Source organism: Thermobia domestica, chromosome 1 (assembly GCF_964235325.1).
Source record: "Thermobia domestica chromosome 1, izTheDome1.hap1.1, whole genome shotgun sequence".
Classification (NCBI taxonomy): domain Eukaryota; kingdom Metazoa; phylum Arthropoda; class Insecta; order Zygentoma; family Lepismatidae; genus Thermobia; species Thermobia domestica.
The window spans coordinates 288,760,353-288,778,955 of NC_137454.1; the positions used below are offsets into that span (position 1 = coordinate 288,760,353).

Consider the following 18,603-nt stretch of genomic DNA (forward strand, 5'->3'; position numbering starts at 1 on the left):
GTGTAATGTACACAATCGTTCTACATAATACATCCTACTAGCTCTACGATTAGGCTAAAGAATAAAAGAAAAATAATTGTTCTTATTCTGTTTCTAATCAAACTATTGACAGATTGGTATTACTCATTTCCATAAAATCACCTACACTATCCTTTTATGTCTTAAGACTTGTATCACCGAGTCAAAAATATTCACTCACAAGCTTTGTTTACAACTTACAACAAGCAGGATGAAGAAAAAAAAAAGTTATAACATTAAGAAAGGTAAATAATGTTCATAACAAAAAGAATACTACGAAACAAATTGTTTCTTCACACACACAACGTATTTGGAAACAAATTAGGTGATTCAGTTAAGGGGTACAGATTATATTGTTGACGTACGGGTTAACATTCAAATATCAAAAAGGAAAATGCAAAAAAAAAAAAAAAAATATATATATATATATATATATATATATATATATATATATATATATATATATATATAATGATAAAAGATTATAAGAAAAATGATATATTTCAGTTTAACGTCACACGAATATACTCTTCAAGCTAAGGGAAAGGGATGATTAAAGCAAGTGAATGATGATAAAAATAATTGGTGGAATCAGAATGTGGAAAGAAACGAGAGTTTTTGACGGACATGATGTTGTTCGCCACAAACTTGGTTAGGGATCGAACCAGGGACCCCACGCACCAGAAGTAAGCGCTCTTCCACTGAGCTACCGTGCTCCCTACAATTATAAAAGAGTGGTATTTAGAATAGTAATTAAAGCTTTGGTAAATATATCTGAAAATCCTACACTTTGGAGCAAGCAATTCTTAGTTAATTGTATATAAAATTAATTCTAGAAATAGTTTTCATAAAATGGTCAAAAGATCAGTTTTCGGGTCTAAAGGACAATTTGTTTCGAGGAACTTTATTTAGAGGTGTCTGTGCAAGAAAACAAAATTCAGAAGAACCTAAATTTAATCTTGTAAGCGTTTATGACGATGTTCATCAATTGCGGTCTTTAGATGTGACAAAACTACAGAAGCTCATTTACGAAACATCTTTAAAAATACTAATTACTAGTAGGTACCTACAGATTTTGATTTAATTGTAGTCAACCTACCGTTTAAGAATCCATTTTCATGAAATGGGATGACTCGACAGTCCTTGAAGAGAGACATGTGGCTTAGTAGTAGGCTTTCGGTGCATATGGATTCGTGTTTCTATCTATCCTAGGGCATATAAGATTGTGATGGACAGTATCGTGTCCGTAGGTTTTCTCGGAGTTCTCCATTTCCCTCCATATTTCCATTCCACCTACTTTCACTTTCAGTAACCATCCTTCTCTTTTAGCCTACATGGCACAAACGTTGGATATGGAAGTAGAAATTTCATTTTATTTAACTTTTGCTACTGTTCTTGGATACACAAAAGCTTTGCAGCTAGGCTTGACTTACGGAAAATTTATGGTGATGACTCAAATGCGTCTCACTGTCATTTGTGGTTTTTCAAGCAAAGACTGTTCTTTGGGTGACGCATCGGAACTGTATCATGCAAATATTCCCGCCAATCTCCGCCGCTCCCGTCAATCTCGGCTGGGATGTCACTAACAGATTTGGATGGCCGATCGTCCGCATGTTCCTGGAGTGACATTGATCTAGGTTGATCTGATCTTGGGGATACGCATGTCTTTCCTTTCCGCTTGAACTAAACTATAATCGTATTGACAGTTGCTCACAATACACGTAACCCAGCAATGATCGCGCGCTGACTTTTACCACCTAATACCTAATGTGCGATCTCTGGTGAATACCGTTACTTTCTAACAGGCACGACCACGTGTCATGGTGTCACTTGTGCTGCATACTCCCACACCTTCTGCGTCTGCTCATCGACAGTTCATATTGTTCGGTGTTTCCAAATTGTTCTGTGGGTATCTAGTTACGTCAGGGTAGTGTATATGAGAATTACTTATTAGGTTGCCTAAAAAATCAACAATATTTTGGAGGGAGCTTCAGCAGGAAAAGTTAAATTCTTAAAATACAGGGTAACTCTTTCCATTGTTGACAATAAAGCGAAGAATCTATTGATACACCTAGGTATATTAAAATGATACGTTTTCATGTTTGTGGGAATTTTTCGACAATGAGATCTTGGAAACAACAAGTTATAGAAACTTTAGTTTTTCGCTGATCGATTCCCAATTTTATGTATATTGACAGTTTCCATTCAAATTTTCAAATATGTGCCCTTATTTCTTTTACGTATTCAACGTTTTAAGGGTCATTTTGATCTCATAATATTAATTAACATTGTCGCTTTGTACTAAAGTAGTATATGCTTTAAGGCTATGCAATTTTGCACGACCTATGCGTCATGCGGGTTGCTGGCATGTTAGGCGTCTTGAAACTGTTCACAAGGAGATTTATTTTATTAATGTTCAAATCGTTACGGATCAGGATCATGGACTTTTCTTGTAATTCGTTTCCACAACTATTAGACTTCCAAACTACGTTATGCGTAAGTATCGGAAGCCTTATAGAACGACAATATCCGCCCGTCTATCTATCTGTTCTTCTGTTGACAAGTATCAGAGCAAAGAGAGTAAGAGGTATTTAGAAATTGTGTTTAGAATTCAATTCAGGTCCCAAAAAAAGGTTCTATCTCCTAGTAATTCTCTATTTAAACCAGAAGTGGTAGAAATCACCATTTTCCTCTTTCAAGGTTGATCGTCATGGAAGAAGATGGTAATAGATAGCAGAAAGCGGTTTGTTTGGAATCGATTCAGCGTCCTAAGAATAGTTACCATCTAGAACAAAATGGTAAGCGACGCACAGTGGTCGGAAACTTGAAAAAAGCGAACAAAAGTAGTTTATTCCGAAACTGTAGTGAATCATACATATAGTTTATAAATTGAGAACGTAACATGTTGACGCATTATGTGAATTGGACGTCACTAGCAAGTACGAAGTTATGACAGGTGTTAATATGTATTCAAGAAGCGGTTACAGGTTCAATGTGTTCTCTCTCTGATTGTATGTGCAGCTAATAAATAGACGGTGTAGAACAGATGTGTGTTTGGATACAAAATTATAGTTCGCGGTTTTGCACTCGCACCATCTTCGAAAAAACACTAATACTTACTGGAATGTAATTTAGTTCAGGATTACGTTGTTTCGGTAATATTAAAAGATTCAGCACAAAATCTTGTATACTACTGCAATGACGTGTAATATACAGCAACTCCACATGACTGATAGTTTATCACTGCAATATATATGATGGCTTTCACTACAACTTTGATTCAGTGATGAAGGACAATCCAAATTACGTACCTGACAATATGGCTTTTCGCTTTGTAAGGCTCAGACAGCAGATCTCGACTGCGACCACAACAACAAAGCTAATCACGCATTTCCAGTTAAATAGGGCTGAGTCCTCCAGGAGCACTTGGGTGCAGCTATTTCCTATGCTCAACCTTTGTACTACTCATGGACAACTCAATAAACCCTATTTTCCAGATAAGCAAGGATAAGCTTGGACTGCAGAGCTAGTAACATCAGCGTATATGTAACTTGTAGGTAACACTAACAAATCTATCATATTAATATGACAATAGATAACAAATAAAACTCTTCACTAAAGACAAGTGTTTGAGTCCAATGCACTATCCAACCTCTTTCGTCTACCTCTGAAACGGTATAAATGATTAAAACATATCATACTGTTTAGTTAATATTTTACTGATTTTTCGGCACTTTTATTTGTTCATGTTTACATGCATTTCATAGACAGCGAAAATATACCTATGTCCTGAAACTCCGGATTTGGAAGCAGGAGATATTCTTATAATCAAATATCAATACCGATTTCATAGGAGGCGAAGTCGACAAAATCGATTTTTGACCGCTTTTTCTCAGTTTCCGACCACTGTGTGACGTCAAGTAGCGTTATTATTATTATTATTATTATTATTATTATTATTATTATTATTATTATTATTATTATTTAAATTGATCACCTCCGAGCAGTGTTGGGCAAAATCAATTGAAATCAATTGCAATTGATCAATCAATTGAAAGTAATTGCTCTGAAAATCAATTGCAATTGATTTCAATTGCAATTGATTTCAATTTGTAATTGACAATTAATTCAATTGCAATTGAATTCAATCATAAAATTTGCAATTAAATTTTCGTCAATTGTTAATTGTTAATTGGTCACCAGGCAATTAAAACTTTTAATTGTTAATTGTCAATTGCAAAGAGCGCAATTGAAACATTTAATTGTTAATTGCAATTGACAATTGAAACTTGTAATTGTTAATTGTAATTGTTAATTGCAATTGAAATCAGCAATTAAAACTGAAGATAAGAAGATGTGTGTGTATTGTGTTGTCCACTTGTTACTGTTTTACATATTTCAAATAAGGTACTTATAAGAAATGCTGGATACCTACCATCCTTTCCCCCCCCCCCATGGGAAGAAAGCCGGGAAACTAAGTATTTTTTAAATATATTATGTTTATGGTTCTATCCCCCTCGAAAGAACTCTATATGCCCGTCATGCATACAATAGGAATGGGCACCAACGAGTTCGAGCGAGTTTTCTTTAAAACTCGACTCGACTCGAAGCAGACATCTTTGAGCTCGACTTGAGATATCGGCTCGAAAAATTTCCCCCAACTCGACTCTAATTCGGATCGAGTTTCCAGTCGAGTCGAGCCAATTCGAGTTAAATTCTTTGTGTTACTATCTTCAAGTATCATACATAGACAATATAATTATCAATGATACTACTACTACTACTATAAATAATTATCATTATAACACCGTGTACCTGTATAAACATGGAATATAGGCGGTTTGTATCGGAATACTAAAAATTAGTTGACTGTCGATCTCGGTCGTCAAGAAATCTTCAGGAGGCAAGGACATTGGTCACGAGGTTCTTGGTTTGAGTTCAGGAGGAGCAAGTGTTCGGGCTCGAGCCAAAAATTATTAAAAGTTATGGGACTCCAGCCAAATATGTTCAAAACTGCTCGACCCGGGTTTAGGGTTGTCAACAGCTCAAGCGGCTCGCTCACAGCTTATTCACTTATCGAACCGAACCGAGAATTGAGCCGAGCCAACAGCTCATCCAACCGAGCCAGGTCGAGCCGATGCTCACACGAGCCGAGCCGAACCGAGCTGATTGCTTACCCAACCGAGCCGGTTCGAGCCATCGGCTCAGTTAAGCTGACTCGAACCCAGCCTATGGACTCGTTTCAACGGAGCCGGTTAAAGCCATTGGCTCAATTGAGCCCAGTCGATGGGTAATCCCAACCAAGCCAGTTCAAGCTGTACGCTCAGTTGAACCGATCCGAGTCGGTTGACATCACTATTCCGGTTGGGCTTCTACTTTGGCTAAAAAATTGGACCGTGCAGTTCTCAGCCTTGATGGTAAGAATTACAAAAAATGATATGAAATCTTTAGTTTTACGTCCCACGATTATGCCGGTTAGGCTAAAGGAGACGGTGATGATAGGAAATGAATGAAATGAAGAAAGTGGGAGGAAACGGGAGAACTCCGAGAAAATCCACGAGCACGGTGTTTGTCCACCACAAAGTACAAACTGCGCGAGCTGGGATCGAACCAGGGACCTCAAGCACCGGAGGTGAACGCTCTACCACTGACCCACCGCGCCAACTGGTAAGAACTACAGTATATACTTATATTGGTGCTCACTGCGTCATTAACTTGTTCCGCCACCAACGAATTTCAAGGTACTTTGTTTTGCATCTTTTGTGCGTGTTTTGTATCGCTTTATGCGCCTATTCCCACATTTTGTGCATCACCGGAAATGGGTCAAAATGGGCCTACAAATATGGCGGAACAAGTTATTGCTCTTCCGCCACCAATGAATTTCGAGATCGTTTCCTTCACATTGTTTTGTGCCGTTTTGTGCGTCTACTTCCGTTTTGTACGTCGTGGGATGTGGGTTAAAATGAGTCCCCAAGGTGAGACGAAAACGATCAAGAGTTCCGCCACTATTAAATCTCGAGGTCGTTAATTTCACATCGCGTACCTTTTTGTACGTCTATTTCGACGTTTTGTGCGTCACTGGAAGACGGTCAAAATGGGCCTCGAAGGTGGGACGAAAATGACCCACTGCTCCGCCACTACCGAATATCGAGGTCCTTCCTTTCGTATCGACTACTGAATTTTCGTGTTGTTTCGTGCCCCCATTTCCACGTTTCGTGCGTCACCAGAATATGTCAAAATGGGCTTCCAAGATAGGACGAAAATGACCAAGAGTTCCGCTACTATCGAATTTCGAGGTCGTTAATTTCACATCGCATACCCTTTTGTGCGCGTATTTCGACGTTTTGTGCGTCACTGGAAGACGGTCAAAATGGGCCTCGAAGGTGGGACGAAAATCACCCACTGCTCCGCCACTATACCTACCGAATTTCGTGGTCCTTCCTTTCGCGTCGACTAGTGAATGTTTCGTGCCCTTATTTTCACGTTTGGCGCGTTACCAGAAGTGTGTGAAAATGGACCTCCAAAGTGTGACCAAAATGACCCATTGTTCCGACACTGTCGAATTTCTAGGTCGTTTCCTTCGCATCGTTTAGTGATTATTTTTTAAAAAGTTTTCTGTGCCTACTTCCTCGTCTTGTGCGTCACCGGAAGTGAGTTAAACGGGCCTTTAAAGTGGGAGTTAAATGGCTCACTATTCCGCCACTATCGAATTTCGGGGTTGGTTCTTTCGCATCATTTAGTGTGTATTTTGTACCGTTCTGTTCGCCTACTTCCACGTTTTGAGCATCACCAGAAATGCGTCAAAATGGTCCATCAATGTGTGAGAAAATAGAGCAATTGTTCCGCCACTATCGAATTTGGGGGGTCGTTTCTTTCGCATCGTACAGTGCCTGCTTTGTACCGTTTTGTGCTCCTATTTCCACTTTAGTGCGACAACAAAAATGGGTCAAAATGGCCTACAAGTATAGCGGAATAACTTAATGCTGTTCCGTCACCATCAAATGAGGTCGTTTCCTTCACATTTTTTATACATGATTTGTGTCGCTTTGTGCATCAGTGGGAGAGGGTCAAAATGGACCTTGAAAGTGGAATGAATATGTCTTTCTCTGCCATATTTGTAGGTCGCCTTTGACCCACTTTCGTTGGCCTACAAAACGTGAAAGTATGCGCAGAAACGGTATAAATATGCACTAAACAATGCGAAAAAAGCGACCTTGAAATTCGATACTGGTGGGAGAGTGGATCAGTTTTCTTCCCACATTGAATGCCCATTTTGACCGACTACCATTGAATCACAAAACGTGGAAATAGGCTTACAAAACGGTAGAAAACACGCACAAGACGATGTGAAGGAAACGACCTCGAAATCGTTCCTGACGGAACAGCATTAACTTGTTCCGCCATATTTGTGTTTTCATTGGGAAGGCCGATAGGGGCTGAATTTGAACGTAAACACTATCGGGGGTGTCACTATAGGTCTGAGCAACCCCGATAAATATGGATTCGACACAAATTCTAGTACTTTTACATGTCCCGGTGAACGCCCCCTCAGACCCCCTTGGTTCGTATTGTGAAAAAATCTCCTCTGGCCCCCACCAACCCCCAACTAATACCGCGAAAACTATGAACGTGACACTAACATCTGCCATTTTCTACTACTTTTTACATATGCCGGTAAAAGTCCCTATAATCCTCTGGTTCAAATTTTAAAAAAACAATGCCTCTGGCCCACAGCCGATGGGGGCTGTATTTGGAAGTCAACGCCTGTGGAAGTATCACCATTCATCTCAGCGACAGCGAAAACTATGGATTTGACACTAATATCGGTCACTTTCCATTATTTTTACATGTCTCACAATTCCCCACCCCCGGTGACTCCCGGCCCGCATACAATGGTGAATAATTTGAAAATCATCGCTAATGAAAGTATCACCATTGATCTCAGCCACCGCGAAAACTACGGATTTGACATCAGTCATTATGGATTATTTTTACATGTCTCGTGATTCCCGTTATAATGCCCCCGTTTCTTATCTGATGGGGGCTAAATATGAAAGTAAACGCGGTCTTGAGTTTCACCAATGAGCTCAGCTACCCCGAAAACTATGAATTTGACATTAATATCGGTCATTTTCGATTATTTTTTTACATGTCTCGGAATTTCCCCCTCTGGTGACCCAAGGCCCGCATACAACGGTGGATCTATTTGAAAGTCATCGCTAGTGGTAGTGTCATCATTGATATCAGCAACCGCGAAAACTATGGATTTAACACTAATATCGGCATTTTGGATTACATGTACGTTTCGGCATCCCCCCCCCCCCCCGTTGACCCACGGCCCGTAGCCGGATACGGTGAATTTGGAAGTTAATGCGATCGGAGTTTCAACATTGATCTCAGCGACCGCGAAAACTATGAAATCGACACTGATATCGGTCATTTTCTACTACTTTTACATTTCCCGGTAAACGCCCCCCTGAGACCCCCTGGTTCGAATTTTTTCGAAAAAGCTTTGCCTTGGTGTGGGACCTGCACCAAGGTATCTTTGACCAAAATTTGGTAACTCTCGGTCGACTTGTCTGGTCCCCAGGCCGGTTCCGGTAAACGTCCCCTGGAGACCCCCTAGTAAGGAATTTTAAAAAAAGCTCTTCGTCTTGGTCTGGGGCCTAGACCAAGCTACCCGTGACCAAATTTTGAAAAGTTTCGGTTCACTCGTCTCGTCCACAGGTCGCACAAAGATAGACAGACAGACACACGAACAAACTCTATTTTATTTATATTAGAAAGGTGAGATCCGCCGTTATTGTATTAGTGCGGTGCTTGAGCGATTGATCGTAAAAATTCAAACTCCGATGAGTGATAATTTTATAGGCTTGTTTTATTACAAGTTTAAACTCTTTAGTCAGTAGAGAAAAGGGCGTGAATCATAGGTCAGAGTTGATGACAATGGGTTTTGGTGGGTCTGTGGGTCGGAGTGGGTAAGAGTGGTTTATGGTGGGTGGTGGGTCAGAGTGGGTCACGGTGGGTCGTGGGTCACGACGGGTGGTGAGTCAATTGGTCGTGGCTAAAGTTTTCATTGCCCCACGCTCTCTCTGAACTACAGTGTTGAAAATTAATCAGTGAAAATCAATTGCAATTGATCAATCAATTGAAAGTAATTGCTGTGGAAATCAATTGCAATTGAATCAATTGCCAATTAATTTCAATTGCAATTGAATTACAGAATTCAATTGCAATTACTTTCCACTGCAATTACTTTCAATCAATTGATCAATTGCAATTGATTCTCCTTTTTTAATGGCCAACTGCAATTAACAATTAACCATTACTTATTTCAATTGTTAATTGCAATTAACAATTAAATTTACAGATTAATTGTTAATTGTTAATTCAATTGAAATTTGCCCAACACTGCCTCCGAGCACCTCCTCCGTCAACATTTTCATTCAAACAAAAAGTGGTTGAAATGAATTATCTTCAGTTTCAACGTTGATTGTCATTATCAGAAACGGGAAAAAGATAACGAAGAGCCGTTTCTTGGCATTGATCCAGCGTCGATTAAAAAAAAAGAAAAAAGAAAAGGAAGAAAAAGAAAAAAGAAAAAAATGCCACCTCCACCCATATTACTCTAATAAAACCGGTATTAGTAAAATTTACTAGTACTTCTGGTTTTAACGTTGATCACCATAGAACAAAAACAGATATCAACAATCGGATTTTTAGAATTGTTTCAGCGTCTCAAGAAAAGAAAGCATATCCATCCATACCATTCTACTAAAACCGGAAGTGATAGAAATTTAATAGCACTTCAGCTTTAATATTGATTTTCATAGTACCAAAACGGTAAGAGACAGCAAGAAATGATATTCTGGAATATATTCAATGTCCAAAGAATCACTTCCGTTAATCTCCTAAGCAAATCGTTAAGTGGTAGAAATCAACCGTATGCAGTTTTAATGTTGACCTCCATAGAACAAAAACGGTACGAGATACAGAGAAGCGGTCTTTCAGAATTAATTGAGTATCCCAAGAAAGACTTTCACGTGGGCATCTACCTCTGTATGTGAACTGGAAGTGGTGTAAATCTATGATTTCTTGTTTCAACATTGATTATAATATAATTATAAGTGAAAACGATAATAAAGAGAGAAAGAAAAGTATTTTATAATATGAAGTTAATACTGTAAGAAAGGGTTCCGTCTTCGACTTTATTTTACTATTGTAACCAAAAGTGGCAGATATACTACTACTTCCGGTTTCAGTACTGATTACCATAGAACAAAAACGGTAAAATATGGTGGCTAATGAATATGTTTTATCTACACCTTTAACACCAAACATTTCGATTTCTACAAAGAAGGAAGTTGACAATTTTGTCGAGTAAGAAAGCGGTGGATATATAATTCTATATAATATAGAATGGGAATAAAATCCCCTACTACATTCAGGACTTAAATCCCTGAGCTAGTCGTCTGACTGAAGATTTCTTTAGTTTGCCTCAAAAGGCGTCAGAAAATATTGGGAGGTAAAGAACGGCTTATTAAATAGGTGCTTTTTTCTAGAAAATAATAATAAATTGACAGTTTTTGGGGGAAGAACTGGGATGTTGGCAATGTTTCTAACTATCATTTTGCTTCTTACAATAAATTTTACGATTAAGAGACTTCATCCCGGCGAAACTAAAATACCGCTAATTTTACAGTAATTATGTGATATCTTCAAATAGATAAAAGATGATTGAAATATGGAACAAGAACGCCCTAGACAATATTATTTTGGGTGAGGTACCGTTATCATAAGTCAATTAGTGGCTTTCCGTTTTCAGCTGTTTAGAAACGTGAAAATAAATGCCGATTTTCAAAATGGCTCGAAATCGAAAGCAGATAAGTGAGTCGTGATAACAGTTTCTCATGTAAAATAATATTGTCTAGGGCGCTCTTGTTCCACATTTCGATTATATTTTATCTATTTGAAGATATCACATAATTAATGTAAAATTAGCGGTATTTTAATTTCGCCGGGATGAAGACTCTTAAAGGGCATTTTAACATACGATAATTGTACTATACGTCACGTAGTTCATCAGGTATGTAAGAAGAATTCGCGAGTTTTACGATTTGATTGCAGTTAGTGTTGAGAAGATAGAGGTATATAGTTAGTAATTTCCTTTTTTTTTTTTTTTTAACGTGAAACGCTTTCGATTTGTAATTAACTGACACGTGGAGAAAGACATTTTATTTGTACTAAGATGCGAGTATGTACTACAAAAATAAAGGAAATGTCGCATTCCTTTTTATTCCAGACGAGCTGAAATGCCCGTTTCTTGTGGGGAGAATTAGGTTCATGTAAAACAAAGAGGAGATTTAAGTTCATATAAAATATTCGAGCCTCCTCTTCCCCTTACAATACGAATATAAATGAAATTATCGTAAAATCTTCATAAGATATTCTATTTTTGGCATACATTCTGAACCCACTTTTACTTTAGAATACGCCCTTCAAGCGAAGTTACATGATAAAATCCCAGCTTGAGGTGAACACTGTCTATATTCAAAAGCTCATTTCAAACTGTTCAACTGTTTCCCCGTGGCATGATCACAAACAAGTAATGTCGACTTAAATGTGAAGAAGGAAATTATAGAAATTGCATCCTTCTTCCCTTAAAACGGAATGTTTCAAAAAACGAGGTGAGACGTGTCCCCTTACTTTTAACGAGAAGTTGATATACTGTGTTTTTATCTTTCTAACTTGACGGGCTCATGAGATAGCGTATTTTTGGCTTAAACATTGAACACCATCTACTCCCATTAGAGTGCACCGTTTAACCACAGTAACAGAATAAAAACCAAGCTGAAAATAGGTACGAACTACCTTTCAATATTCATTTCAAACTGTTCAACCATTTTCCCGTGACGCAATCACAAACAACAGGCAAAACTGCTTTAATATGAAGAAAAGCTACAGAAAATCTCTCTCTCACTTAAAATAAAAATTTCCAAAACGCCTGAAGTACGTATACGCTTATTTTTAATGAGAAATTATATACCGAGCTTTATTTTCCTAACCCGGCGAGCTCGCAACATATTCTATTTTTTTAAACATAAATTTTGAACCCCCTCTAACCTTTAGGATGTACCCTTAAATCCAAGAAATACAATAAAAACCCAACTCAAGATTGGTACTAATTATGTTCGAAATTCACTTCAAATTGTTCAACCGTTTCCCCGTGATCGATCACAAACAACAGGCAATATTCCTTTCAATATGAAGAAAGAAATACAGAAAATGCCCTCTTTCCTCCTTAAAACGAGAATTCTCAAAAACGTTGAGAGACAGGTCAATTTATTTTCAATAACAAGCTTATACACCAGGTTTCATCTTACTAATTTAACAGGACAGTAAGATACTAAATTTTTCGCATAGATCTTGGTTCCCCTCTCCCCTCCTTGGGATATGTATTTTAAGCAAAGTAACATGATTTAAAACCCAGTTCGCGATACATGATAACTATATCCTAACATTCATGCCAAACAGATTAGTTGTTTCCCTGTGATGCGATCAGAAACAAGGTCCTTTTCATTTTTATATAATAGATTAAAGCTGATCACTGTTACGGCGAATTTGATTGATTGCAAACAAAATTTGTTATTTATGATTCCGAAACATTTTGTTTTTTCAATGTTATTGTTTATGATTATGATTTACATATTTTAAGCCAATTCTGAAACTGAACGTGTACTAAGAAACACGATTAAAGAAAGTAATTATATAAACACATTACGATTTATACCTAAGTTTTGAACTACATTTTTGGAGGTGGGTTCTTTTTTAGTTTTATTGCGTTTTTTATGTGACTTTTACCCCTCTTCAAAAAACAAAAAAATCTGGTTATTTTTGAGCTGGGAAAAATTCAACAACCTATTATGTGAAACGACAATACGCAAAGGACGGTACACACAGTACGCTCCAGATTGTATAGCTATACAATTTCACCATTTTCAATGTATATTTTAACTACGGTTTTGTGAATATGACTCAACTATAGTCGTAACGCATTTATTTATTTCTTAATTCATTTGCTTTTGCACTATTCAAGACTTTTCCTTCGATAACTAATAGTATAGTACTAGATGGCTGTCACGATTGGGTGGCCTCAGGAGATCGCAGAGCTGTGTGCCACGGATTTGAACCCCACTCAAGGCTCGTGTTACGTATTGCTCTTTTACAATTCATTTCACTGTCATAATTTATTTTTCATAATATAAAGCCAAAGTGACATATTCATCAACGGCCAGGCCAAATTCTTATAACTAGAAACATGAAATTTGGACGAAATACTCCCTTTGTCAAAGAAGTAAGGAATAAGAAAATATTTTCTTCTTATATATCTATTCCAGGGGGCTAAAATGGTATTCACATTTTTCGACAATGACGATGCATATAAATTTCTCATTGAAAATAAGCAAAGACGTGTTTCAGCATTTTCGAAAATTCCATTCTTAAAGACGAAAAGGTCAATTTCTATAACATTCAAATTTCTGATTTTATATTCATAAAATTCAGTATACAAAACTGAAAATAAGCAAACATGTGTTTCAATGTTTTCGAAAATTCCGTTCTTAAATAGGGACCGGGAGGCAATTTTTGTAATATTCTATTTTCCAATTTTATATACATAAAATACTGAGTATTCGAATACCGAATGTAAGAATTCGTTTACTTTGGACATATATTCTTCAGTATATAAATTCATTAAACATGACAAAACATGTTTCAGAGTTTTTGGGGGCGTATAATTCAAATATTCCCCCCTCCCTCTAAAATAAAAATGAAATGAAGTCTTTGAGTTTAACGTTTCACGATCATGCCCTTTAGGCTAAGGGAGACGATGATTAAAGTAAGTGAATGATGATGGAAGAACTGGTAGAATGAGAAAGTGGAAGGAAACGAAAGTACCCGGAGAAAAACCCAAGGTCACAATGTTGTCCACCACAAACTTACTTGGCCGGGTATCGAACAAGGGACTCCACGGACCAGAGGTAAGCTTTCTACCAGGAGCCACTGTGTTCCCTAAAAAATAAAGATGATTTTGCTCTTATAAGGTTTACGTAATTGGTAAATGCCAATGAATGAATTTGTGATTCGTGAATCAGTTCAGTTTCCAGAGTGAATAATAAACTTTACAATGATACATTTATGAAATGAAAATGAAATGAAATCTTTAAGTTTTACGTCCCATGATTATGTCGGCTAGGCTAAAGGAGATGGTAATGATGATTGATGAAAAATGCATGAAATGGCGGAACGAAGGAAGTGGAAGGAAACGGGAGAACCCCGAGAAAACCCACGCACATGCTGTTTGTCCACCACAATGTTCACTTGGTTTCAACCGGAATCGAACCAGGAATTCCATACAACAGGGATTAACGCTCTACCATGAAGCCACCGCGGCCCCAATGACACATTTATTATCAAAATCTTTCTATCACAAGCGAGCTGTTATTTTAATTAACTGTACGCAGTGGGGATCTCTATAACATTTGTGTTGGAACACTCCAGAATATTAAAAATACAAAAAACTGGAAAGTTTTCTATTTTGAGAAAAAAAAATGACCGAATAGACAAACAATCTGAAAAGTTCTCTTCCCATAAGACAAGTCTATATACGGTTATATATTTGCTTAATTGTACATCTAATATACATGTATTCTTGATACATTAGGGAGTAGTTCTAACAGCTCTACCCTATCACCTATAAACTAATCTAACATGAGTTCAACCCAGCAACAAGTGTGCGTCATTCAAACGGAACAGACCCATCACAGTTTCCCCTTCTCCAACTTTTCTAATACTATTGCTTGCTTTTACCCTGCTGAATCCTCCTCTCTCACACTATGTTGGCTGTCGTTTCTATAGCAACGTGAATCAGGACGTAGGCTGGTGGAGAGGGGAAGGGAATTTCTCGGTTGTCATGCCAACATTAGGATGAGATGAGCGTTGCACTCATCAGCTTAGGCTGAATGTTAGAAAAGACCTAAATTTCACATGCACAATACTAGAGAAAATTTCAACTATTGTCCTGGTCCATTAGAATTGTGTCAAATGCATTTGTGCAGCACATTTACTGAAGTACAGGGCCTATCACTGAGCTGCAAATTCTAGTCTAGTGAATTTCCAAGTATTTCGTTGACAGCACATATCCTCCGGAAATAGAATTTAGGTTTCATTGAATTACAACATTTTTTCGCTCTTCCTTTTCTTTTTCTTTTTTCTTCTTTCTTTTTCACGGTTCAGTACGATTGTCATATTAATTAATTTTGGGGAAGCAATTTAATTTCCGATTTATATGAAACGTATTCTATCAGTATCTGAAGCCTGACGAAAATCAATCAGAACTGGACATTATTAAACATGGCCACTATATGATGCACTGTGTAATCAGTAAAACTAATCTAATCTATTACTATACATTAGATATAAAAATTTGCAAACGAATAGTTTGCTTCTGTATGGAGTTTTTTAACACTTGTTTGAAGTAATAATATATATAGGCCTATTCTCCTTGCAATGATTCGAATATCAAAGGTACGAAATTGAAACAGAAACACGCAACTGATCGTAACGCTGAAACGAGTTACCAATACATAACTGAAGACTCAAAACACAAATAACAATTATTCATTAAACAGAAATATTTATGAGAGCATCATGAGAGCATCAAATGTTACTAAATTTCCTGATTAGTCACAGTGTAGAAGGTCTAGAGCTAGCCAACCAGCTTTTACTCACGAACAATGTGATTAGCTCATCGGTTCATATTGTCGATAATTATGGGATTCTAAACTCGAGTTAGTTATCTCTTGATTCGAGTAACACCCCAAAAGTCTCAAGATGTTGGATCAATTTTGATTTTTTTAAAATTCTGAAATGTTTCCCACGGAGAATCGAACGTAGAACCATACGTGATAAATATTAAGTTACACACCCACAATATAATTAGTGAAAAACGAAACTGAAATTGGGTCAGTAGCTTCAATATGAATACGATAAAGATTTCACTCATAATGTTTTTTATTTAAATGAATATTCATGCAAACATAAGCCCTACTCAAACATCTACGCTCATACATTACTTTCATTACTAAAAACTTACTCTGAAATTCTCTCGAGCAATCGCCACCATGATTTGTCTTGTTTCACACTTTATCTGTAGTATTTTATAATTAACACAGAATACGATAAATAATCAAAAACGAAATAAACGATTTAAAGTAACTTGCACGTCACACTATCACAAAATAACAAAATAATGTACTTCAGATTTCTTTATAAATATTAAATTATGTACAGTACAAAAACACAGCCATAACAAATATTCGTCTTCAAACAAAAAAATAAATAAACCTATATTAGACGTTATACGTATCGTAAAAAATAAATATTGCTATTTTGATCCCCGTAATCTGCCGTCACATGTCAAAACGATGCCAAATCAAAAGTACACACACCACCCGGTCTCAGAGCCGGCCAACTTCTTACTGTGTCGGATAATGCTCTTTGGCACTCATATAGCCTACATTTGTGTTAACAGAGGGAGTCTTTGAGGTCTAACATAACCCCTCTCCAGGACTTTTAAATGTTTTCCCCTCCGCGCCCAAAACTCGCCAAAGCCAAAGCACGCGTGTTCTGCTTTTAGCTCACGACGATTCCAACCTCCCATCCCACCCACTCGTTCCCGCCGAAAGCCATATGGGCGTCCATGGGTGCTGCTTTGGTCCATAGTCAACACACAGCAAGCAGCATCCATCCCTTTCAGATAAAGTCTTTCTTTTCTTCCTGATCATTCATCAACCCCTCACAGCTGCCTGCTCCGTAGTATGGCTGGGTCAATAATATTGCGTTGGGGTTGATATATTCATCGTTCAGCCCTGTAATATGGTTCACTTTGATTTTGAAACCAAAAAATCACAGGACCTGTGATGATAACTGTTACGGAGACGGATCTGCTTTGATTGCTATTAATATCGAATATTCGACATTATGTACTTTGCTTTTTATGTGTATATTAAAAAGTACAACTTCCCTTCCATATTACTAATAAAACACATTTTAATAATTTAATAATCGGAACTCAGCATGACAGCAATTAAAGCTCCTTCGTTGAGTAAACGGTAAATGCCTCCCCCCCCTTATTTTGAGCAGGGAAAAGTTCAATTATCGATGGAAGTAAATGTGATTGAAGTTTACATAGATGCTAGACTCCGAAACAGAGCTCCTTCGTAGAATAATGTACGCGCGTTTAGTGCAGGAGAATCGAGTTCGATTACCGGCAAAAGCTCATGTAGTTCGGATCCCACGTTACTCTCTAGGTCCACGTCTCATTTACTCTCGTTGTTGAAATGGGTGCTAAACTTATATAGATCCAAAACTAACCAAACAAATGCAAACATGTAAGTTCCTTACGTAATCCTCCAAAGTAATCAGTTACGTTTTACCAATGCACCAATGCTTATATAAAAAGTTCATAAGCTGAGGAAAGCAACATCCAATTATCACACTACCTACCACAGTAGTCTAGAATGATGCACTTACTATACAAGTGTTCGATACTACGGTTCTTCATGAATCAACCTAAACTTAACTGCAGGTAACGGGAACAGAGAATATGGATGCATATTTACACCTTCTGTTATCTCCCATACATCTGACAACGCTGAAGGAAGGGATATGATATTGAAGCTACAAGGTATATTCTAAATATTTCCATTCTGTGTCTAATCTAATTATGATAGGACAACAATTCCTCTGAATTCTGTTTACATTGGAAAACCTTACACAAACAAACATCATTGTCATCTTATGTAATAAATTCCAACCGACCTATCGTAAACTGTTGTTCAGAAAAGGCTACTTGCATAATAGTGAAGAAAACTAAATTCTTGGCATTAAGCCCCTGGCAAATTAAGTCTATTGGCGAGATCACAAATTGTACAGACAGCCAATAAACTGTCATTCACACAACTTATTGATGCACCAAAATTCCCACTACTTTTGGCAGATTCTTCTGGCTTTGACCAAGGAGGCATTTAAAAAAGAATCGTTAAGAAAGAACCATACACTTTACCTGTCACAGGTACTGTTAACCGGTATATTCGAAAAGAATCACGTTTGCTTTTTTTTTTTTTTTAATGCTTCTTCCGTATACATAAGATTCGGGAGTGTGCCAACCAACTTTCGTATCGTGTGTGTGTGTGTGCTTGGGAAAAGAAACGAAAATCTGTTCGTGTGGCTGTGATGGTTTACACCACGATAGGGTGGCACGCTACTAAAGCAAGGGGAAGGGAAAGAATACAGAAGAGGAAAAAAACTTCCACCACGCGTGTTAAAAAGCCATTTAATAGGTCTGCCAACCCATGGGAACAAGAAACGCAGATTTTTTTTATTATTCGAATTGGCCATAAAGAAATTATTATATAACCTCTGTCACTGCCTCTTAAAGTATAAAGAAGTCTGGATATCTACTGTAAATACTTACGAGTAACTACTCTGAAAAAGAATTCTATCATCCCATTTTCTCAGTACTTT

At 37.4% G+C, this 18,603-nt stretch overlaps 1 protein-coding gene across 4 annotated transcripts in view; it reads right to left on the minus strand.

Annotated features, from left to right (window-relative positions):
* Positions 1–16,560, minus strand: part of LOC145661242 (uncharacterized) — a 729,570-nt gene extending 713,010 nt beyond the window's left edge. For 3 of the 4 annotated variants that reach the window (XM_081726693.1, XM_081726692.1, XM_081726695.1), the window contains exon 1: positions 16,172–16,557. In XM_081726693.1, coding sequence (XP_081582819.1) covers positions 16,172–16,201 — 30 coding nt within the window. In that variant the 5' untranslated portion in view covers positions 16,202–16,557. Of the gene's footprint in view, positions 1–16,171 lie in introns of all 4 variants that reach the window. The other variant, XM_081726694.1, reaches the window with a different exon arrangement.
* Positions 16,561–18,603: the final 2,043 nt, after the last annotated feature.